This window comes from Oncorhynchus masou, chromosome 19 (genome assembly GCF_036934945.1).
Source record: "Oncorhynchus masou masou isolate Uvic2021 chromosome 19, UVic_Omas_1.1, whole genome shotgun sequence".
Classification (NCBI taxonomy): Eukaryota; Metazoa; Chordata; class Actinopteri; order Salmoniformes; family Salmonidae; genus Oncorhynchus; species Oncorhynchus masou.
Window position 1 is genome coordinate 27,324,308 of NC_088230.1, and position 24,335 is coordinate 27,348,642.

The window sequence follows — 24,335 nt, forward strand, 5'->3', positions numbered from 1 at the left end:
TGGTGTATTCCCCTGAAGCTAGTCAACATGGTTTCTGCTGGTGTATTCCCCTGAAGCTAGTCAACATGGCTTACTGCTGGTGTATTCCCCTGAAGCTAGTCAACATGGTTTCTGCTGGTGTATTTCCCTGAAGCTAGCCAACATGGCTTAATGCTGGTGTATTTCCCTGAAGCTAGCCAACATGGCTTAATGCTGGTGTATTCCCCTGAAGCTAGCCAACATGGCTTAATGCTGGTGTATTCCCCTGAAGCTAGTCAACATGGTTTCTGCTGGTGTATTCCCCTGAAGCTAGTCAACATGGCTTTCTGAGTCTGACTGATATTCTATCTTCTTTCTTGAACAGGACCAGGTGTCTGGAACAACGACCACCACTGTTCTGAAGGAACTCAATCCAGATACGGAATACACTGTGACAGTGGTGCCTGTCTACCATGAGATGGAGGGTCTCTCTAGGTCTCAGAATGGAAAGACAAGTGGGTTGAAATGACAGGGTGAAATTAAATGATAAGGGTGGCAGGTAGCCTAGTGGTTAGAATAACCAAATGGTTGCTTGTTCGAATACCTTAGCCGACAAGGTGAAAAATCAGTAAATGTGCCCTTGAGCAAGGCACTTATCCATAATTAGCGCATGGGGGCCTTACTACTATGGCTGACCCTGTAAAGCAACAAATGTCATTGTACCTATCCGGTGTATATGACGATAAAAACATATTTTTTCTTCTTAAAAACAAAATGTGTCTGCTACTTGTTCAGGTATTGGCAGCTCGTACAGTACAGTAAGTGTGATGCTGTAACATTGTATCCTCTGCCTCAGATCCTTTGGGTGGAGTGAAGAACATGAAGGTCATTGACCCCACCATCAACAGTCTGTCTGTTCGCTGGGACCCAGCTGTCGGTAACGTGCGCAACTACAAGGTCTTCTACGTGGCCCAGCCAGATGGGAGGGAGCAAATGGTATGTATCCTATTCATCTCTCCATCCCTTTTACTGTCAACCCAGTCATGTTTACATTATAATCAACTTGGGTAATTGTCATACAGTGCTAACATTGATCTTCACTTTGCCCTGAACAGGAACAAGTCTCAGGGGGCACCACCAACCTTATCCTGCGTAACCTGGAGTCTGATACCCAATACAATGTGTCTGTTGTCCCAGTCTACCCAGACGTGGAGGGCATACTGCAGTCTGAGATGGGAAAGACAAGTGAGTGAAGCATTTCAGTACTTACTTTAGCTCATGAACCTCATACTTTAACACAATGGAAGCATATACCTGTCAAAATGTTTAATTTTGAAATGACAGCTTTTTGTCAGCTACAAGCTTCCATATCCCGTATTACAGTTGCATGATTCCATATCAGACTAAACTTTACTCAGTAACGGCTTAAGAACATTAGCGTTGACATTTCCTTGGAATGATGTTGATGTGCGTTTTCTTCTTCCTCAGAGCCTCTGGGTGGAGTGAAGAACCTGCAGGTGACTGACCCCACAACCAACTCCCTGAGGGTACGCTGGGAGCCAGCTGAGGGGGACGTGCGCCAGTACACTGTCATCTACGCCCCGCTAGCAGGAGGACCTGAACTGAAGGTACAAAAACAACACTTTGTCTCATACGGTATAGAAGCGATATTTGAAGACTCACTAAACTGATCACTTTGAACACATATACACATGTATAAACATGTATGTTGAATACTTGAATAAGCTACCTCTTTATTAGGGTGGTTTTACTCAACATTTTTGCTAATCTGATGACTCTTTTTCTCAGACTACGGTTTCTGGGATGTCAACCAACACCGTTCTGAGGAACCTTGTGCCAGACACAGAGTACAAGGTGACATTGGTGCCTATGTACGGCGATATTGAAGGGAAGAGAAATTCTGAAAATGGAAAGACAAGTACGTCATGACTGAAAAAAACAGACAATACAGGGACAATGAGTCCAGTGAAGAAGAAAAAAAAGAGTTACAAAATAGAATAAGTGATTTGATGCTAAACTTGTTGTTTTGTGTCTTGTCAGAGGCGTTGGGTGGGGTGAAGAACCTGCAGGTCACCGACCCCTCTACTAGCTCCCTCAAGGTGCGCTGGGAGCCGGCGGAGGGCAACGTGCGACAGTACCGCCTCTTCTACGTCCCTGCCTCTGGCGGAGCCGAGGACATGGTAACACCACCAACTATCCATGCCTTAACTTCTGATGCCGCACAGGGTATCTCTTGACCAATCAGATTTGAGTCGACTACGGCATCCATATTAGGAATTTATATACCTAAAATCTGACGACTTCCTAATATGGTTGCTATTAGGATTCAACCAATCGATGGTATAAACACTGATAATGCAAGTCAAACACCTCTCTGTGAACAGGAGCAAGTGTCTGGTGGCACCACCAACACCATCCTGAGGAACCTTCTCTCAGACACGCTGTACACTGTCACCGTGGTCCCTGTCTACCCCGAGGGAGAGGGCCTGCGCCAGTCAGAGACTGGAAAGACGCGTAAGTTATCAACTGATGAAATTCCAATCATCCATTTTGTTTTCATTGGGATAAAGACGTGCTCTTTTCAGTTGGTTTGATCCAGTGGCATTTCAAATTTGGAACCTGTTTGGTTTTTCCAAAGTTTGAACTCAGATATCAAGATACCGGTAGATAGGTCTCAGAATAATAGATACCCTCATAGGGAAACATTGTTGGTGAGGTCAACATTTAACAAAACTGAGTGGAAATAGAACATGTTGTATTGAAATCTCTGAACCAGATAGCATTTGCACAACCCCCTTCCCCCATAAAGTTTAGATGGAAAAAAGGTATAGTTTATCTCACCATAACAATAATAATAATAATAACACAAATAATAATACTACTAATAATAACAATAATAATAATAATAGGTTGCCTTGCCTGTGTCTGTTTTTTTTATACCCTGCTGTGTGCATCGATGTTGTTTCTGCTCAAATGGTTTGCCATGTGCAGTCAGCAGAAATCCATCCCAGTGAAGTGAATTGGAAAGCTGTGATTCCAGCAGAGCACATCAGTATTACAGAACATATGGTGCATAATGATTCTACAGGGGCTTCCAGAGACTCCGTTGGTTGTGCATGGCTAATACGAAAATGTTCAATGGGAGTCAAGCATTATTTTTACACTCGCTAAGTCCTTGTCAGTCTTGAGAGAGAGACAGATTTATGATCGTTGACTCATATTTGATGCGCTCTGATGTCCGTACAAATGGGAAGATGCTGTATGTTTGACAGACTAGTCTTCCTAAACACACCATATGCATGTGTTTCATATCAAATATGGTTGGATAAACAGGTACTATTTGGAATGTTTTTACTTGTGAATAAGGTGGCTGGGTCTGAGTCTACGTACTGCATCTAATCTTTAATGGGCTAACGTGCTGAATGCCAGAGGAATATGCACATCTGTTTTAGTTTAAAAGTGAAGTTGAGGCTTTTGCATAATCCCAAACGGTGCAACTTCTCCGTACATTCTCTTCACATAGACACTATAAAATCACTTGGTTACTAGAGACTACTTCCCTCAGCATTTTTGAGTCCCCCCTTTTTTACTGAGATACATCCTGTTTGAAACATAGCAGTCTATTAATTCTCACATTTTCTTGTGGTATCTTCACTCAGTTAGTACTCTTCTAAGTAAGGCATTGTAAAGTAAAATCAGAGTTGTGTTTCTAGAGTAAAATCAGAGTTGTTGTTTGTAGAGTAAAATCAGAGTTGTTGTTTGTAGAGTAAAATCAGAGTTGTTGTTTTGTGTTTCTGAGGTTGTGTATATAATTGCCCTCCCCTCTCTTGACTTTCTCTGACACTCTTTGACCCCCAGTTCCACGAACCCCTCCTAAGAACATCCAGATCTACAACCCCACTACCACCAGCCTGAATGTGCGCTGGGAGCCCGCTTCTGGCCAGGTGCAGCAGTACCGCATCGTCTACGCACCTCTGTCTGGAGACAGACCCGCTGAGACAGTAAGTTCTCTATATGCATCCCAAATAGCAGCCTATGCCCTATATAGTGCCCTACTTTTGATCAGGGCCCATAGGACTCTGGTGAAAATCAGTGCACTATATAGGGAATAGGGTGCCATTTGGGACTTACAAACAATCTCTCTCCACTGTTAACCAGAGCCTGTCATTATATTAAGAGGGGAGGCACGTTCACTCAACCGCTTACTCTCCCTGCTCAGACCACTTAGAGGGAAAGGTAAAGTCCAGTTAAGCAATAAAAGTGTAGAGTAGGGTTGCTGGGCTCTACGTTTGATGAAGATATCGAAAACCCTCACTCGAAGAGTTTGTTAGGAAGTCTGTTTAGAAGCTCCACAGATGGCATTCCCTTATTAGGCTAATGGGGAAATCCAGACCTTTTGGCTTTTAATTCTCTGTCTATCAGCATTGATTTTATGCACCGATGCGATGGATGGATGGAGAAAGATAGAGCTAATTGGCCTACAAACAGTTTTTAAAGTACCACTAGCAGTTTGGAAAATGTGCATATGCACATCTGCGATAGACATAGATGAAAATTGTAACGTTTGATGTTTTGGGTTTGGTTGGACGATAATGAGGCTGTTTTTATTGGAATGTTCTTTGATGCAGCAGTAGGCCTTAAAAATGCCTCATGCTAAGAGACACATTTTTTTTGACCAAAGCGTTCGCCAGCTCAGCTAACCTCCTGTCTATTCTCAATCAGGCTCCATTTTGTAAGGAGGACAGCCTTATGAGTGCTTTTCACAGGAAATAGACTTTATTATATACCTCAGCTACCTGCATGTCTTGTCCATCACTCTTTCAACGAGGAGATTTTCAGTTAAATCCTCAGATAAGCTTTAGATGAAGGTATTTAGCATGATGTAATGGCCGTCCCCCAGACAAGCTAATAGATAATGTGCTGCTTCGTGACAGTGGTGACCCTGGTGATATGATGAGACTGGGCTCCACTGTTGTTAGAAACAGGGGTGAGATAGATCCAGTACACGTTGAGGCCTGTCCAATGACAGAGCACCGGTCTCGTGGTGTTGGTTACGTCTTTGCATTTACCAGACGATGGATGCTTCATAACACTCATTTGTTTATCAATCACTTCTTAGCTAAATTCATGTATTTGTTTAGCGTTTTAAACCTCTTCAGGGCTTTGTTAGTACTTCATGTTAACCTTTGGCACTAGGCTACCTCCAAGAAGACTCTAGCATGGATTAACAGTGAGATCATTATGTACGTTAGCAGTGCCAGAGCAGTATGTAATGCATGAATAAGAATCCTTCTTCCAGGATGCATCCCAAATGACGCCCTATACTAACGTAGTGCTCTAAATAGGGAATAGGTTTCCATTTGGGATGCAAAACAATCTTCCTCTCTGGGAAGCCATCATTGTGATCTATGTCTTATGACCTCTCCAAAGGTCCTGGTCCCGGGAAACATCAACAACGCGTTCCTGGACTCGCTCATTCCCGACACGCCGTACTCGATCAGTGTCCTGGCTCTGTATGCCGATGGGGAGGGCTCACCAGTGAAGGGAGACGGCAAAACATGTGAGACCTGAAACTAACTTTGTTGTTTACATTGATACTACTGACTCATGCGACTCTTGTATACATTTATACTCTCGACTCAATGAGTGTTACTAATGCCTCCACACATACTTGCTTATACTATAGTCTACATTTAAGTACGTACACACACACACACACACACACACACACACACACACACACACACACACACACACACACACACACACACACACACACACACACACACACACACACACACACACACACACACACACACACACACACACACACACGTAGCTATATATAGTGGTGGTTACGAGGTCAAATCAAATTTTACATGTCTCATGCTTTGTAAACAGGTGTGGACTAACAGTGAAATGCTTACATACAGACCCTTCCCAACAATGGAGAGAGGAAAAAAATAGAAACACGTAATAGCAAAAGTAACAGTAAATACACAATGAGTAACGATAACTTGGCTATAGGGTACCAGTACCTAGTCGGTATGCAGGGGTACGAGGTAATTGTGGTAATTGTGGTAGATATGTACATATACAGTAACTAGAAATAAAGTGATTAGGCAACAGGATAGATTATTAACAGTAGCAACAGAGTATGTGCTGAGTCAAAAAAAGGTCAGGGCAGATAGTCTGGGTAGTTATTTGGTTAGCTATTTAACTAAATATTTAGAAGTCTTATGGCTTGGGGGTAGAAGCTGTTCAGGGTCCTGTTGGTTCCAGACTTGGTGCATCGGTACCTCTTGCCGTGCGGTAGCAGAGAGAAAAGTCTCTGAAAAGTTTTTGGGCATTCCTCTGACACCGCCTGGTATAGAGATCCTGGGTGGCAGGGAGCTCGGCCCCAGTGATGTACTGGGCCGTACAAACTACCCTCTGTAGCACCTTGCGGTCAGATGCCAAGCAGTTGTCATACCAAGCGGTGATGCAGCCAGACAAGAGGCTCTCAGTGGTGCAGCTGTTTAACATTTTGAGGATCATGTGGTGTGCAGCGTTGCTAGGTACATGTGTTTGAGTGTAACCCAGTATTTTTGCTGTTGCTGTTGCAGTGCCCCGTGTTGGACCTAGGAACCTGCGGGTGTTTGATGCCACCACCAACACGCTGACCATCGTTTGGGACCACGCGGAGGGCCCAGTGCAGCAATACAAGATCGCCTACGCCCCCACCACAGGAGACCCCATCACTGAGTTTGTGAGTTCATAGGTTGAATACCAAATGGCACCCATAGGGCTCTGGTCTAAAGTAGTGCACTATGTAAGGAATAGGGTGCCATTTGGTACACATACAGAGTTTCTCTCGACAGACTTTCACGTAGCAGGGAACTTTAAGGTTTACTCGAGGGACGAGTGAGTTCATGACCTAAACATGTCTCTTTTTATATTTGGCTGAGTTGCAAATCAAATACACTCCTCCACACTCGCATGAAGTTACTATTCAACGTGTTACTACTGCCAAAGCGCTGTAGGCCCACAAAGTCTTACTTCAGTGTCTGTTTGGTTAACTCCGGCAAATAACTGCTGATTAGTAAGACGAATTAAAGGCTCAATTAGATCAACATTATCACTGGAAACATTACGTTACATTACATTGGATTATTAATGACTTTAAAGACAAGAGCAGGAGCACTTTAGGGCAGCACAGCAGCACTGCATAATTATTCCCTAGTAAGCCAACCATTGAGTGACATAACAAATGCTTCTAAACGAGAAAGGTCAGGAGAGCTAACCCTCCAGTGTTCCATGAGGACAGGGAACTTTCATTAATAGCCTTCTTTTTGCTCTCTGCTGCAAGCCTAGAATTAGTGCATAGCTTCCAAAAGTAATTCCATAATTATGTTCCTTTTTTAATGAACTGACTAAGTTCTCTGTGGAACTTTTCCTCACAGACGGTTGTTCCTGGCAACAGAAACAATGCCATCCTGCAGAACCTGCTACCTGACACTCCCTACAGCATAACTGTTGAAGCCATCTATGCTGATGGATCAGGGCCATCTCTGATCGGGCCCGGACGCACAGGTAACGCAGTTAGGAAAAGTGTTCAGGAAGTGTTCAGTCTAGGATACTGTACACCTGACGGTCTAGCTAGCAGGACAGAATTTCCAAGCCTAATGAGCTGAGCTGGGAGTGAGAACTGGAAAATACTTACAAGAGCCATACTTTATCCGACCGATTCCAAAAAAAAGTCATTTTGAAGAGTTCGGAAGATTGGGAATTCACAGTAGAGGCAACTGGGATAGCTCAACGGCTGGTGAACAATTGCCCCGAGTTACACAAACAATAGAAACTTTATGTCTTGGCTTTAAAAGAAGCACCACTGTGGATGGGCCTCGCTCCAATGGGTTGTCACCACCTACGCAAAACAACCTACCCACTACCCAGTTCAGCTCCCTCAGCAAGACTATGAAAAAAATCTATCCAGTCTAAACACATGTATTACTCACAATAGTCTTCATAAACTGAGGAGAAGGGAAAACAATAGTGGCTTCTGTAGACTTGGAGCCCAGGATATGCCGTGGTAATGTGGTGACTTACTGCACTGGAGGCTAGCTATTCTGGAGATGGGGACATGGCCTCACTTGTTGTTGGCAGTAATTGCCGTGACTGATTGAATGTTGACATGTGTCTGCTCTCTCTGCTGGTGATGTGCCTCTGTTATAGTCGGCCTGCTGGAGCCCTTGAGCCTGCGCGTCTCAGACGAGTGGTACACCCGCTTCCGTGTGGCCTGGGACCCCTCGCCGTCTCCAGTGCTCGGATACAAGCTGGTCTACACTCCTGCGGGTGAGATGACGTCAGACTCTGGGCCACGCCTGTGCAGTCATGAGAAGGGATCCATAACACCCTGAGTTACAAGACTTCTCAATATCATGCTTTGTCATGCAGGGTTTTATCTTTCATTGTCCATATCAACCAACCGCACTTTCTAGTACAAAGCCAAAGTTTATTAAATACAATGGACAAGTAATGATGCAGAATAATTTTCATGAAATCACACCTTTACATTTCAAATGAGATGATTTCAGGTTTAGATCAGACCTCTCCTCTCCTCTCCTCTACCTTATGAGTTTGTGTTGTAGTGTTGCTTTTGTAAAGTAGAGTTTGTGTTGTGTTTTGCCTGCAGAAGAAGATCAGAGTAAGAGCTTGGACGTATTTGTGGGTGACGTGACCTCATACACCCTCCAGAACCTGCTCCCTGGCACCACCTACGATGTCAAAGTGTTTGCCCAGTATGGGGCTGGCCTGAGCGGGGCCCTCGAAGGACAGGGAACAACACGTATGTGTTTGAATAACAGAAATATCACCTTGCTTGAACATCAATGCTAACCTAAAGACATGCTTAGTCCCAAATAGCACCCTATTCCTTACATAGTGCACTACTTTTGACCAGGGTCCACTGTAGCCTCAGTCTTGAAGTCAGTCTGAGCTCTACTTCTTGTGTTCTGCTCCACAGTCTACCTGAACGTTACCAACATCGAGACCTACAACGTTGGCTTCGACAAGTTCTGCATCAAGTGGAGTCCTCACAGGGCTGCCACTTCCTACAGGATCAAGCTCAACCCTCTGGACCGTAAGTCTCAATCTTAAAGCCATAATCCTGAATTCCTGTTTCAGCCAAACATTAATAGCTAGGATAGATGAGACACTTTTTCTACCCTGAAAAATTGCTGCATTCCAATTGAGTATATGCTTCCTTTTATGTAAAAAATCTGAAGCCACAAAGGAGAATGTTGAAGGGACATCAACACATGATATATTAGTCAGTCACTAGTCAGAGATGCTAGAGACCCTCCACGGATCAGAGCCACACCCTCTTCTGTGTTCAGAACATTGAAATGGCACTGTGCTGCGTGTTGAGATTGAGTCTAGACATTCACACAACTGTTTATCCTTAGCCCTCCCCTGTGTTTATCCCTCGTAGGAGAATGCATGATGTGGCGTTTTCTGAAAGCATATGTCCACCAAATTTGAATTGTATCTCTGACTGAAAATATTACATCCTTTCAATTACTGTATGCCTTTGAATCAATCTGTTTCATATTCACACATAGAACCGGGGTATAAACTGTTAAAAACAGGAAGCAGTATCGCAAGGACTTAAATATTGACATGGTAGTCATTACCCATGACACATTTCCAAACTAGAGTAGGCTTTGCTTGTGTGAGACAGACAGCGGCTACAGAAAGCACTCCCCGAAGGTAAACAGTCCCCAGGTTTGGAGAAGCTAGCAACCTTTTAAAGATGCATCAGACATAGACAGAGGCAATGGTTTGTCTGAAGTGGAATGCAAACAGTGGTGGAGGAGCGAGGATCACGGCAAACGTCTCTGACCAAAAATGACTAAGCAACGACTATGGGAGCCTTAAGCAGAAAGGGGTCAGCCTCGGAGAGGTGAATGAGGGGATAATTCCACTTTATAAGGCCGTTGTCTTGGTCTCATGGTTCATTTGACCCCCCAAAAAACATTCTTAATATATGTCTGCATTTTCCCCAAAACAATTCATATTGAATTACATGTAGTGTGATAACACAGATATTACATGTATTTTGACATTATTGTTTAACCACAGAACTGTCAAATAACCCCAGCTGAATGGCATTAACTCTGGTTTGAGAAGACCTGTGATTTTTATGAGGAGTAACGTTTCAGGCAGCAGCCTTGGCAGTCAACACATGTCAACATGTTTCTCTTCTCAACACATGTCAACATGTTTCTCTTCTCGACACATGTCAACATGTTTCTCTTCTCGACACATGTCAACATGTTTCTCTTCTCGACACATGTCAACATGTTTCTCTTCTCGACACATGTCAACATGTTTCTCTTCTCGACACATGTCAACATGTTTCTCTTCTCGACACATGTCAACATGTTTCTCTTCTCGACACATGTCAACATGTTTCTCTTCTCGACACATGTCAACATGTTTCTCTTCTCGACACATGTCAACATGTTTCTCTTCTCAACACATGTCAACATGTTTCTCTTCTCAACACATGTCAACATGTTTCTCTTCTCAACACATGTCAACATGTCTCATATTTCTCTTTGTGCTGTCTCTGTCTAGCCTCCAGTAAAGGTCAGCAGGAGATCACCATCACTGCAGCTCAGAGCCAGTACTGCTTCGAGGGTCTCTCCCCGGACGCTCTCTACAGCGCCACCGTGTTCGTTCAGACCCCCAACTTGGAGGGCCCCGGGGTCGGCACCAAGGAGAGAACCTGTGAGTATCTAAAGTCTTGAAAATGTTACTTTAAGTGTTGATTTGTCAATTGTCCATTCTTGTCTATTTTTACTTATTGTTGTCTCCTTGTCAAAGTGGTCAAGCCTACTGAAGCGCCAACACAACCCCCCACTCCTCCACCACCTCCTACCATCCCCCCTGCATGGGCAGGTAAGCAGAAATGGCACTATAGCCACCAGAACCAATCAAATCACAGAACCACACAAAACCAATCATAACCCAACAGAACCACACTGAACTATCAGAATGGTTTTATGTGTGTGTGTTTTTAGTACCATCAGAATGGTTTTATTTGTGTGTGTTTTTCGTGCCATCAGAATGGTTTTATTTGTGTGTGTTTTTAGTGCCATCAGAATGGTTTTATTTGTGTGTTTTTAGTGCCATCAGAATGGTTTTATTTGTGTGTGTTTTTAGTGCCATCAGAATGGTTTTATTTGTGTGTTTTTAGTGCCATCAGAATGGTTTTATTTGTGTGTGTTTTTCGTGCCATCAGAATGGTTTTATTTGTGTGTGTTTTTCGTGCCATCAGAATGGTTTTATTTGTGTGTTTTTAGTGCCATTAGGTGAAAGTAATAAAAAGGCAGGTTTAGAGAATATGCAAAGCACTCAACATCTCATTATTTGGCAGAAGCAGAGACCTGCAGACTTATTTCCTCTAGATCAGAATGAGTGTTAGTGCCAGTGTGAAACTAATGGCCGCCACATGGTCCACACAGACCCCCAGGGTTTTTCAATGGAACACACCCATTGACTAATGAATAACCTAGGTGTCCAAAGAAGCTGTTTGTTTGATAAGATATTGTGTAAAACCTGTTTATGGACTCAGACTTGGAGGACGGGATTGCGAGAGATAAAAAAATGTGCTCTTCCACATCAGGCAGACATTATCTTTTGTTTTGCCAACTACCTCTTTTGTACTAAGCGAGAAAGCCATTAAAGAGCATTTCATTTCCAGCCCTCATGGTGACCAAATGTTTCTTGTTTTGATCATTTTTTTTTCAGGAAAGTATGATCAATTAAACCAATAATTGCTATGTACAGCTTCATTATGTCATTGTTTTCCTCGATGGTTTTGTTTTTGAGATTCCTGCAGACGTTTTTATTTTTAAGGTTGCCTACTCTCTTTCTGATGCCTGGTGTTCCAGGCAGCTCAGAGTCTGTGGCCTGCCATGGAATCTATGTAGTGCAGTTCATTGAGTTGTTTTTCTTCTGCATCAGTGTGCAAAGGTGCCAAGGCAGATGTGGTGTTCCTTATCGACGGCTCATGGAGTATCGGGGAAGAGAGCTTCCGGAAAGTGGTGCAGTTCGTCTTCAGTATGATTGGAGCCTTCGACGTCATCGGATCGACAGGAATGCAGGTGTGTAGTGCTGTAAATAGAGGTTTAAATTGTGTTACGATAACATACTACATAGAATACCAGGTACGCTATGGCATCATACTACAACTCCTCGTAATGCTCACGTCTGTTTACTTTGGAAACAGGTGTCGTTCGTTCAGTACAGTGACGAAGCAAAGACCGAGTTCAGGCTGAACTCTTACTCGGACAAGGGCAGCGGTCTCGCTGCTCTACAACTCATTCAGTACAGAGGAGGAAACACTAAGACCGGTGAGCCTCTTCCCAAACCCAGCACCCACCAACTAGTCTCAGGTTGTAAACGTTACAATGACACCAACACCTTCCATGAGCCTGGTCCCAGATCTGTGTCTGCTCTTAACAAATCCATTACTGTCACTGGCATGATAATGAGTGACAAGGAGTTGGCATTATGGCACAAATAGACTGGCATTCAGGCTAACATTTCAATGGATGCAAGCCAAACATGCTTATTTTTTATAGATCCATCCACTAAGTAGACATTGTTGTGTATTCAAAGTTTTCCGATATCACACAAATTAAATGGTAATTTTCATTGACCTTTCTTTGTTCTTGATCAGGTGTTGCTCTGAAGCATGTCAAGGAGAAGGTATTTACGTCTGAAAATGGAATGAGGAGGAATGTCCCCAAGGTTGTGGTAGCTGTCACAGACGGTCGTTCTCAGGATGAGGTGAAGAAAAACGCTGCCGCACTGCAGCATGCTGGTAAGGGTTACTGAGTTGAACAGGAATCTTCCAGTCTAAACGTCAATCACAACGAGTGTGTTGTTTGTGTTGTCTATGTTGTCATTGAAGTATCTACAATCTGTAACTTGTTAGAATCACAAATACACACAGTTGGTTATGTGAGTTTATGAACTGGGTGGTTCAAGCCCTGAATGCTGATTGGCCAACAGCCATGGTATATCAGGTCGTATACCACTGGTATGGCTTTGAGGTATATGGCCGATATACCATGGCTAAGGGCTGTGTCCAGGCACTCCGTGTTGCTTCGCACATAAGACCAGCCCCTATCCGTGGTGTATCGGCCATATATATATACACCACACCTCCTCGGGCCTTATTGCTTAAGTGTGAACGTGTTCCTCCTCCAGGTTACAGTGTGTTTGTGGTTGGTGTTGCCGATGTGGATTATGCTGAGCTGCAGAACATTGGCAGCAAGCCAAGCGACAGACACATCTTCGTTGTGGACGACTTTGACGCCTTTGCAACTATCCAAGACAACCTTGTGACCTTCATTTGCGAAACCGCAACATCATGTGAGCTTTTTTGGATCTTTTTTTGGGGGATAACAGTTAAATTAATCGCTAACTGCTAAATACATTTATCTCCCATGAAAGTCAAATCTAGAAACAAATTCAACTGTTGCTAATCTTTGATATTATCTTCACAGCTTGTCCCCTGATCTACCTAAATGGATTCACATCACCTGGTAAGTATGCTCAGATTATTAATTATGTGCATCCCAAATTAGAACCAACTGCAGAAACAACATGCATTATTTACTCATTATTGTATATGAGGAATTTCTAGAACTTCTTAGAATTTCTTAGGATGTCCTAGAACTGTCTAGAACTTCCTAGAACCTCCTAGAACTTAATACGACTTATTTACCTTGTGTTCTAGGCTTCAGGATGCTGGAGGCGTTCAACCTGACAGAGAAGACATATGGCTATATCAAGGGAGTGTCTATGGAACCTGGTTCCTTCAACAGCTACACAGCCTACAGACTCCATAAGAACTCCTTCCTGACCCAGCCCACCACGTGAGTCTGAGATACCATTGTCTTGGATTAGAAAATTCTGGTATTTTACACAAAAATTCCCAGGTATTCCTGGTTCGAAAATTCCCGGAATCCGGAGGGAATAATAATCCAACCATAATTTCTGGATAACCTAGGCATTTTGTGAAAGTTGACTCAATTTTGCAACTCTACCATCGTCTCTGGCTTGGTTTGGTCAAATCTACATCTTGTGGTTGTATGTCTGTACTGCTTTTCTGAGCTAATGGATTTAAGGGATAATTGAGCACAAAAACTGCCAGCACTTGCTGTGGATCTCTAGTGAATTACATGTCATTAAAATGCCCTCAGGCAAACATGCTGGAAAACATTAGCTCAAAACCATACTTAGCTGAGCACGATTTGTTAATATGTTCCCTAATCATTCTATATGCTGTGGCTGACCTTGTCATGGCTTGATTGACCTTTGAAGGAAAGCAGCACCTAGAGAAGCATTTGATCTGCAGAATAAAAAATATTTTTTTCATCAAAACCTTTTTTCCAACTCCACTGTAAAAACTGTCAAACCAAGGAATTTGGGGAAAGTTGCTGTGATTTCGCAACCCTAATCTGTTTGTTCAGATTCTAATGATATTCTCAGATTGAAAGCTTGTCTACGCTCAAGTGGAGGAAGACTGAGGAGATGGAGGTCAATGCAGGGAGGCAACCATTAAGAAATTATATGTTTTCGAACGTTACTTTTTTGTGGTTCCTTTCCATCATGTAAAAACTGTATAAATGTCTGTTTGGCACTTGGATATGGCCCAGGCTGCTAACATGACACGTCTTGCCCAACTATGTTCAGACAGACTGTTTAGACCCCATTCCCCTCTAAACTAGGTCAATAGATTTACGACATCCTGTTAAGTGTTAAGCAGTGATCTGAAGTTCTGGCATACTGTTGATTTCACTCAGCCCACGTAGCTCAGAGACATCCAACTCCACTGTCTATCTTCTACATCATACATCTCTAAGCGTTTTATCAGCTGCACAGTAGGCCTATCAAATATCCCCGGTCAGCTTAACATTCCACATAGTTTTACCTCTGTTTTTTACTCAAAGGAACAAATTCATCCATATCACAGTGCTACATAAACATATGGTAATACTGTTTTACCCATTTCATATGTACTGTATATACTATACTGTATTCTAGTGAAATCCTAATGAACTATTTCTGTACATATTTCTGTGTATATACATCCCTTCACATATATACTGTATATTGATGGTGAGTTGATTTTGTAGTTTTTGAATGGTCAGTCTAATTGTTGGTGTTGCGTGGGGGTTTGAACAGAGAGATTCACCCTGACGGACTACCTCACTCCTACACCATCATCATGATGTTCCGTCTCCTCCCGGACACACCCACTGAGGCCTTCGACATCTGGCAGGTGTCCACCAAGGACGACAAGCCTGAAGTCGGAGTCACCATCGATCGTAAGGCATTCTAGCCTCTTTGACTTGTGCTGAATGGTTGCCGTTGTGGATTTGAGGGTGGAGGGTTACAGTAAGGGTTACAAGAGGTTCCTGGGGCTGCATCCCAAATGGCACCGTATTCCCTACATAGTGGGCCCTGGTTGAAGAAGTGCACTACATAGGGAATAGGGTGCCATTTGGTATGCTACATAGAGGAAGGATGAAGTAGTGTTCTGTGAGGAGAAGATATCCAGAAGCTGTAGATATCTTTCTGTGGTTCTGTCTGATATCCTCTCATGGGATCAGTGAATGGATTGTAATAGGCTCCAGAGCCCAGGGCTGCATTGGTCTCCCTCAGTAACCACACACAGCCTCATCCAACATCCAGCATCCTGTAATAGCTAGCTTCAGCTGGCCTTTATAAAGCCTCAGCCTGGCTGTTTTATGTTGTAGCTATCACAAAGCCTATCTGTTTGTGCTTTATGATAAACTATCCATTGATGATGGCGGAGTCCTGTTTCTAGTTTAGGAGCTTTGCATAACAACAAGTCCTAATGTGACGTCGGAGGCCTATCTGTAACCTCTTTCTTTCTCTCTCTAATTGTGTTTTTCTCTTTTCAGCTTCTAGCCAAACTATATCGTATTATAACAAGGATACGAGGGGGGAGATCCAGAGGGTCACTTTCGACAATGATCAAGTGAAGAGAATCTTCCATGGAAGCTTCCACAAGGTAAACACTGACTGCTTGTCTGCGTGACTGTTGGGATTGGAGGAATATACTGGGTGTAGTGAAGTAAATGGCTGTATTATATAACTTTCTGGACCTGGCAACTAAGACTGGAGGTGTGGTACATCAATCACAGCTTGCGGTAAGCTTGGCATGTCCCGAGGATATACACTGAGAAGGGATACCTGGCATTCCAAATATGTTATATGTTACAGGAGGTGTACGTCTGAGACAGCTACAGACATGTGTGCTGCAAAACAATGTCTGCTTAGTCAAGCAGATGGTCTTTGACTGTAAACTGTAAAAACTCCAATGTCACATGATGCATGGATTGTTGTTATTGATGACAATCAATACCTCTCAAAGTAATCGAGAGATAAAAGTGGCAATTGTTCTTGTAGCAGTTTCTTTGGACATTAAAGCTAATCAAATGGCTGGTAAAAGCTGAAGTGATCATGTTTGGTCCAGGTCCAACTCCACATAGGTTGGAGCTGAATGAAATTCTAATTCCTTGGTTGTTGGTTTCCAAGAGGAACTAGTGGGGCAGAGAAATCAGTGGTGTTGCCATATTTGATCACTTGAATTAGCATTAAGCTCAGTCACTGAGTTGTAGCCTAAAGGAAGAGAGACCACTAAAGACTATAGGCATGGAGTAGACTGTCTGTGTATTAAGAGCTATAGGGAAGCACGCCCCTCTGGTACTTACTGGAATTTTTCTAACAGCGGGAATGCGTCCTTCACCATAAGGTCAGAGCAGGGTGCTCATGGGGGCTGTGGAAATGACGTACTGCAGTGAATGGTGGTGTGGACAACCCTATTGCACATTTTCACTAGAATCTATAAGTCTTTTTGGGAAGACCATTAAAAGGCACTGCTAGTCACTGCTGGCGCGCGAGTCTGGAAAATATTGGGTCACTGCTATTGCTATTAAACAATTACATCAGAGAGGCAGTGGAATGCAAGGCTAGGGGGAGGTTTTCTCTGTCTGCCTCTTTCTCTTTCTCACACTCACTCTTTCTCTCTCTCTCTTTCTCTTTCCTTTTTGGCACTGCTGCAGTTTCTCTGCCTGGATGTTGGAGGCAGGCCTAGTATTGCCTCTGTTGCCTCTGGTAGCTAAACACAGGGGAATTCTTGCTGCTGCTGTTGGGGGGTGACTCTGTTCTGGGGTTTACCCAGTGTTCCAGCAGGGTTGTGTAGGCCTATATGCTGTGTCTGTCCTAGTGTTCCAGCACGGTTGTGTACATGCTGTATCTGGTAGTGTACATGCTGTATTTTATTGGTCACACATATTTAGGGTGTAGCGAAATGCTTGCGTGCCTGGCTCAAACAGTGCAGTAGTATCTAAAAATTCACAGCAATACACACAAATCTAAAAGTGAAAGAATGTATTTAAGAAATACAGTACCAGTCAAAAGTTTGGACACACCTACTCATTCCAGGGTTCCTCACCACTTCTACCACCCTCTACATTGTAGAATAATAGCAAAGACATCAAAACCACGAAACAACACTTATGGAACCTTGCATAAACCAAAAAAGTGCTAAACAAATCAAAATATACTCCAAATCCAAGATTCCTCAAAGTAGTCACCCCCTGCCCTGATGACAGCCCTCCACACTCTTGACACTCTCCCAACCAGCCTCATGAGGTAGTCACCTGGAATGCATCTCAATTGCCTTGGTAAAAGTAAGGTAGGGTTGGTATACAGAAGATTGCCCTATTTGGTAAAAGACCAAGTCCATATTATGGCAAGAACAGGTCAAATAAGCAAAGAGAGGTCAGTGAATCCTGAACATTTCAAGAACTTTGTGCAGTCGTAAAAACCATCAAGCAATATGATCAAACTGGTTCTCATGAGAACCACCACAGGAAAGGAAGACCCAGAGTTAGCTCTGCTGATAAGTTTAACCAATGGCAAAGTCTCCTTTAATAGATGGCACATGAAAGGAGACTAGGCGGTATATTGCTCCCACTGGGGACAGGACCTCAACCACACTTCTCACAGTGACTCTCCCAGTCACAGACAGACAAACAGACAGACAGGCAGGCAGGCAGGCAGACAGACAGACAGACAGGCAGACAAACAGACAGTAATGAGCTGAGATTGATTAGTGTAAGCGCTGTTCACTTGTAATTTTCCCTCTGTCAGTGGAGAGGTTGAAACTTTATTTTGCAGTGGCAAAATGCACATGTCTTTTTAAGAGGCAGATGACCAATAGTTACAGAGTTGTTGACTTGTAGAATCCACTTCTCCAGCCCTGCTGCCAGCATATGCAGCATAAACAAACATGATTTAGACAGGCTAGCTTGAACCCAGACTCTCACTCCCTTATTTGATTGATGTCCTGATTTGTTTTTTTTAGCCATCTCTGGCAGGAATAATGAAAGTGTTCTATGCTGAGGAAGGCTATGGGCTTCTAAACAGCCGGGTTGCACTGCTTCATGGCAAGGCTGATTTACCTCAATCTAATCAGTCAGGAAAGAGCTAACTCAAAGTTTGAATGGTCTTAGTTACCGGCGACAATCCAAAACTCCCTAAAATGGGTTTAACAGACGTGCTCTACTCAACAGGACAAATCCTATGAGGATTCTGAAGGAATTCAGAGCCCCCTGTGGGTATATTTGGTTGAAATACAATACCATTCTATCAACCAGTAAAAAACAACAACTCACTGCTACTACTGTATAAACCTTCTCTAGATGCCCTTCTCGGATGACAGTTTGGGGGCTTGGTTCTCTCACCAGTAACCTTATCTTTCAACCAAGATTAGGTACGTTTACAGTAGGTTTACCAGATCCACAGGATTCAAACTCTAAAGCAGTTACTTAGACCATGATTGATAGTTGTTAGGAATCATGCAAATATCCATGTCCATAAAGATAATACATTAGTGTTGACATACCCTGACTGCTCGACTCTGCTTTTCATCATTCAACTTGAACGTATCAAAAGTTTAATTAATTATCGTAAACATTGTCTTGTTTTTGGAAAATACAATAACAGTCTTATGCCTATCATACCAAACAATACTCAGACAAAGGCATATGGATGTCATGGAAGCTTGAGCAATGAACAAAAGGAAAACCATACAGATGTAGGGTCTTAATTTGTTCACCCTGTTGTAGGAGAACCTTCCTGCAATGCAGAACATTTAAAACATGTAGTGTATTTTAGGTTTCAAAAGGCTTCTGAAGTTTGAAATTTCCACTTAGAAATTTCAGATTTGATTTTCCCTGTATCATCCCTACAAAAATGTCAATTAATTATTTTCATGCCCTAGTAAATTGGCTCAAATTAAGCTCTTACATCTGTACAGTATATAGTTCAAATGGGTAGAGAACCCTCAAGACGTATGTATGAAGAGGCTAATATGCTTTAGACAATGGTGAGCATGAGGTCCGAGAGAGAGAGGACATAATCATACTTGAATGGTAGAAGTTCTGGCATAAGGAGGTGCTTTGTCATCTGTCCCAGGGACTGACCGGAGGTCACGGGAAACCCCGACATCTGTAACGTGGCCGTCACGTCAGTGAGCCGAGAGGGAATGCTGCTTGCTGCACACCACGTTTTTACCAAGACAGGGAAACCTTGACCAAGGGTTTACCTTTTGGTCATTATAGCTTCTTGGCATCTCTTTTCTGCAGGTTAAACTGTGAGATGTCTTATTGTTGACAAAGAGATTTGTATTATTGCTCTGTTTGAATAGCTGGGTCTAACTCAGAGCTGGACGTTTCTTAGAACTTTCTCTGAACGTTACTAACATTTTCTTGTGGATTTTATTTAATTGTTTTTAAATAACGTTCTTACAACGTTGGAACGTTTTCTTAATGTTCTCAGAATAATTTGAGAACCTGACTTTAAATAGAACCATGATTAAACCTGTAGGAAACGCTATGATGACGTACTGAAATTGCCACAGAAATTACCACAGAATAACACATTCTTTAAACTATTTGAGAACATCCCCAATATCAAACCAGTTGGAGAACGTTCTTAGAACATTACCAACATTAAAATGAAATGAAACCATGTTTGAACATGTAGGAAACCCTCTGTTAAAGTAATGAAATACTAACCAAATAAAGTTTTTTTGAGAAGTTCCTTAACTGTGCTGAGAATGTTTCAAAGCCAAGCAACTATCTTACACCATTCCCGGAAAGTTGTGGGAAGGTTGTATGTAAAATATCCATAGGATAACCACGCTCTCACCAAGCGCAAAGAAACATATGGTTCTCAGAACGTTATGTGTTAACTGGGCTTAAACTGAACTGGAGACTGTCTGAGACTATATAGAGCGCCGTCTGATGATGTAATTTCCTTGAGTGGAGTTGATAATTTCTCCAAGTTGCTTTCTTAGGGTATATATTTACCTTATTTACCATAAATTGCTGAGCGTGCTCCACTGTCTGTCTGCTCGCTCTCCCAGAAGAATCCTGAGATAGAAGCTTCCTCCGCTAGTGGTCTGCAAAACATAGCTATACATTTCCAACGAAATTGACCACAACGAATGAAACCGCATGTGGTTGCCAAATCTCTGGGACTGACTTCATGGCTTGGTACAGTAGCATGTTGCCTGCTAAGTAAGAATGTGAATGAACTCCACAGAACAGCAGCTAGCCTCTTGGCAATAGAGGGAGAGAGTAAAAGGGAGCACTTCTTATGGCACACCACAAAACTACATCATCAGAAGATGTGAGGTTGACCTGAGTAAGGAATAGCAACATAATGCATACATTGACTCTGGGAAACATAGCGGTGGAAAGACTCATCCTTGGTGTACACCACATACACTTTAACCCCATGACCCCAAGTAAATGAGAGAGATGAATGGATGACGGTGCTCTATAAATCATTGAGCAAGCATTTTTTGCTGAAAACATCTGATCTGGCATTTCCTTGTGTTTTACCACACCAGGTTCATTTTACTGATGATATTACATGCTATATGACTAATATATATAATTAACAGTTAATACATTTAATACATTAGTACAGATTACTTTTTGAACCAGAACCATGTATCTTATCCTGAGAAAACTTTTAGGGCACTGTACATCCTTAGAATTGAGTGTTCGCTCTCAGAATGTGTTGAAATCGTGTGGCTTTATTTCTCTCTGGTCTACCTCTTTTGGAGGCTGTCAGTGAACACCACATCAAGGATAGGAAATAACACATCCACATACACCCTGTGTCTCTCTGCGCTCTGTTGTCAACCCCAGATAACCCAATGATTTGCAGAGTTTCAAGATAGAAAGCAGATGGTCCTAGACGAAAGTATGTCCTGGACGAAGAATGTAACAACTCTCAATCTTTTCTCTATACAGCTCCACATCCTTGTTTCCCCCACCAAAGTCAAGCTGAACCTCGACTGCCAAGAGGTGGCGGACAAGGAGATTAAGGAAGCTGGAAACACATCCACGAACGGCTATCAAGTCCTAGGCAAAATGTCCAAGTCCATTGGTTCCAAGGGGAAAAGTGCAACTGTAAGTGAACTGTCATACAACGTCAAGGTATATGGACCTTTCTGAACCTAGCAGCCTACAAGCAAGTCAGTTATAGCACCCCTGTGTGTCTGAGTGCTGTAATGACAGGAGGAAGTCTTGACGCGTACTGTCTCCAACATAGTTTACCCCAAGTGGAGTGTGCCTCAGTTATCCTTATCTGATTCTCTGTGGGCTCTCTGTCTGCATGCTCTTAGTTGGTATTTTTGGATGACAAGGAAGTATCAAAGACACATGTAACTAACACTATTTTACTTTTTTTCCCTTGTTCCACAGTTCCAGCTCCAGATGTTCGATATTGTGTGCACCCTGGGCTGGACGAGCAGAGACAGATGCTGTGACCTTCCATCTATGGTGAGTAAGGGCAGCCTCAATGGACCTCCGCTGAAGTTTTCCCTAGGTACAGATCTAGGATCAGCTTCCTCTGCCCCAATCCTAACTTTTGCTCATTAGTGGGGGAAATGCAAAATTCATCACAGATCCGTGTCTAGGGACAACTTCACCCTACATCTGGACCACCCTGGAGGGAGAGGCGGGCGGTACAACTTCGCAGACGCAAAGCATGCTCTGAGCAGTCTGTTAACATTTTCACCGACCCATCTCCTTAGTTCTCCTGTTGAGCATCTGTGTGTGTGTGTGTGTAGGCGTGTGTGTTTATGCTCGTTCATATTAGACGCATGCTTCTAATGCTTATTGCTTGTCTCATCTTTTAACATTGCCGTAAACAAATGCATACCCATCCCACATCTCTTAAGGACATACTTACATAATCCTGAACACATGAAGAAGAAATCTGATTTTCTCAATGGTCAACTAGTGTGCAGACAGCGAGCTCAGTACATTCCACTTAATCTATGGAAAAGTGATAGCAGCGAAGCATTGCATGATTAGAACTTGACTCTACCACCCCTATGCAGTTGTCCTATCTAATATGTCAAAGACATCGTTGAATGACAACGTGCCTCAGTACCAAGTACATTTCTGGCAGCGAAAAAGGAAAGCCATTCAGTCTATATAGAACAGGAATATTTTATGCCACCTGCTTTTTCTTCTTAAATTATTCCAACTCTTGGAAGACTCCCATTGGATGTTTATGAAGCACATGAATTAGGCAGTGCTATAATTGTTTAAATAGCCCAGCTGCAGCTTCAAACGCCTTTTGTCAAGTAGTGTATGTCACTGTTTCGCAGTTACCCTGCCCGGTTTCCCCAGAGCCTCGCCATTAGGTGGAGAAGCAACGGCTATCGACTGTAAAGGCATCACAACTATGAACGGCCTTCAACAATACGCACATTAAACAACAAACAGTGCCAAGCTATGAAGACATTGTCAACAACAACTCTTGTTACACGTTTCACGTGATCCTTTTAATGTACTGCAGGCACTGGTGTTTTGACCCTGGGTCCTATGCCTCAAAGCCCCTGTTCGACCTTGACTTTCTCACTTTAGTCCCACCAGAGTTATCCAGGAACCCGCCCCTGTTTCAACAAGGAAAAGCAGCTTTTGTTTCAAGAGCCCCACGATCACTGTTGGTTGGACACCCAGAATGTAAAAACATGTGGGTAGGGCTTTTGGGTAGGGGGTAGGGCTTTTGGGTAGGGGGTAGGGCTTTTGGGTAGGGGCTAGGGCTTTTGGGTAGGGGGTAGGGCTTTTGGGTAGGGGGTAGGGCTTTTGGGTAGGGGGTAGGGCTTTTGGGTAGGGGCTAGGGCTTTTATGTAGGGGGTAGGGCTTTTGGGTAGAGGGTAGGGCTTTTGGGTAGGGGCTAGGGCTTTTGGGTAGGGGCTAGGGCTTTTGGGTAGGGGGTAGGGCTTTTGGGTAGGGGGTAGGGCTTTTGGGTAGGGGGTAGGGCTTTTCAACAATTGACTTGCTGGAAGCTCATGATGTCCATTGCCACAGGATCATTGCATGCAACACAGCTGTCTGATTGAGCTGTTCTAGTGAAATATTAGCTGTCAACTAGAGAGCATGTACTTCATCTGTTGTATAGTCTTGAAATGTACCGTACTACTGGTACTAATACCATCTAATCATTCCAAATAAGCCATATTATCCTGTAACCTCCTGAGCCTGCCTCTGTTTATATTTACGTTACCATTCAGTCATTTAGCAGATGCTCTTACCCAGAGAAACTTACAGTCATGAAGTCTATAATTGTGCGTACATGAGACTGGCTGAGTGGATTACCTGCAGCTTAATCAGCATCTCTGCAGACTCACAGAGAACTGGGTCTGTGTTTTTGACCAATTCCTGTGCCTGTCTGTTTCCTTACCCTATCAGAGAGAGGAATCCAAGTGCCCGTCCCTCCCCAAAGCCTGCACATGCACCTCAGAGAGCACAGGACTCCAGGGACCACAGGGGGCAGTGGTAAGACATCCTCTACAGCTGCATCTCAAACGGCACCCTATTACTTTGGCTCTGATAAAATAATGGTGCACTCTGTAGCCAATAGGGTCCTTTTTCGGACTCACACTCCTTCCCTCTCTCTGCTGCAGGCTAGGGGGTTCTAGTGAATTCCTTGATCTGCCGATGGAAAATTATCTTTTTTGACACGTTCCTATAAATGTTATGACTGTACAGTTTCACTCTGAAACATATTCATTATGCAGGACTGACTGTACAATTTGGCCTTTATTTGTTTTTAAAAGGGCAAACCAGAAGGAGCTACAGTAGTCTGCATGTTATGACTACGGAGCCCCCAGGGAGAGAGCATCCATCCTGGCAGCATCCTGATGTCGCTCTGGGCTTCTAGACACTCCT

The 24,335-nt window shown here is 43.2% G+C and overlaps 1 protein-coding gene across 5 annotated transcripts in view; it reads left to right on the forward strand.

The window, feature by feature from the left end:
- LOC135506090 (collagen alpha-1(XII) chain-like) overlaps window positions 1-24,335 on the forward strand; it is a 106,104-nt gene that overhangs the window by 71,292 nt on the left and 10,477 nt on the right. For all 5 annotated transcript variants that reach the window (XM_064925505.1, XM_064925506.1, XM_064925507.1 and 2 more), the window contains 27 exons: window positions 344-473; window positions 815-954; window positions 1,074-1,203; window positions 1,447-1,586; window positions 1,768-1,897; window positions 2,020-2,159; window positions 2,364-2,493; window positions 3,838-3,980; window positions 5,410-5,539; window positions 6,585-6,727; window positions 7,422-7,551; window positions 8,194-8,313; window positions 8,654-8,806; window positions 8,984-9,100; window positions 10,600-10,752; window positions 10,849-10,923; window positions 11,992-12,131; window positions 12,257-12,380; window positions 12,710-12,853; window positions 13,243-13,407; window positions 13,542-13,580; window positions 13,775-13,913; window positions 15,226-15,368; window positions 15,969-16,078; window positions 21,402-21,560; window positions 21,855-21,932; window positions 23,856-23,942. In XM_064925505.1, the coding sequence (XP_064781577.1) occupies window positions 344-473; window positions 815-954; window positions 1,074-1,203; window positions 1,447-1,586; window positions 1,768-1,897; window positions 2,020-2,159; window positions 2,364-2,493; window positions 3,838-3,980; window positions 5,410-5,539; window positions 6,585-6,727; window positions 7,422-7,551; window positions 8,194-8,313; window positions 8,654-8,806; window positions 8,984-9,100; window positions 10,600-10,752; window positions 10,849-10,923; window positions 11,992-12,131; window positions 12,257-12,380; window positions 12,710-12,853; window positions 13,243-13,407; window positions 13,542-13,580; window positions 13,775-13,913; window positions 15,226-15,368; window positions 15,969-16,078; window positions 21,402-21,560; window positions 21,855-21,932; window positions 23,856-23,942 (3,432 nt within the window). The remainder of the gene's footprint in view (window positions 1-343; window positions 474-814; window positions 955-1,073; window positions 1,204-1,446; window positions 1,587-1,767; window positions 1,898-2,019; window positions 2,160-2,363; window positions 2,494-3,837; window positions 3,981-5,409; window positions 5,540-6,584; window positions 6,728-7,421; window positions 7,552-8,193; window positions 8,314-8,653; window positions 8,807-8,983; window positions 9,101-10,599; window positions 10,753-10,848; window positions 10,924-11,991; window positions 12,132-12,256; window positions 12,381-12,709; window positions 12,854-13,242; window positions 13,408-13,541; window positions 13,581-13,774; window positions 13,914-15,225; window positions 15,369-15,968; window positions 16,079-21,401; window positions 21,561-21,854; window positions 21,933-23,855; window positions 23,943-24,335) is intronic.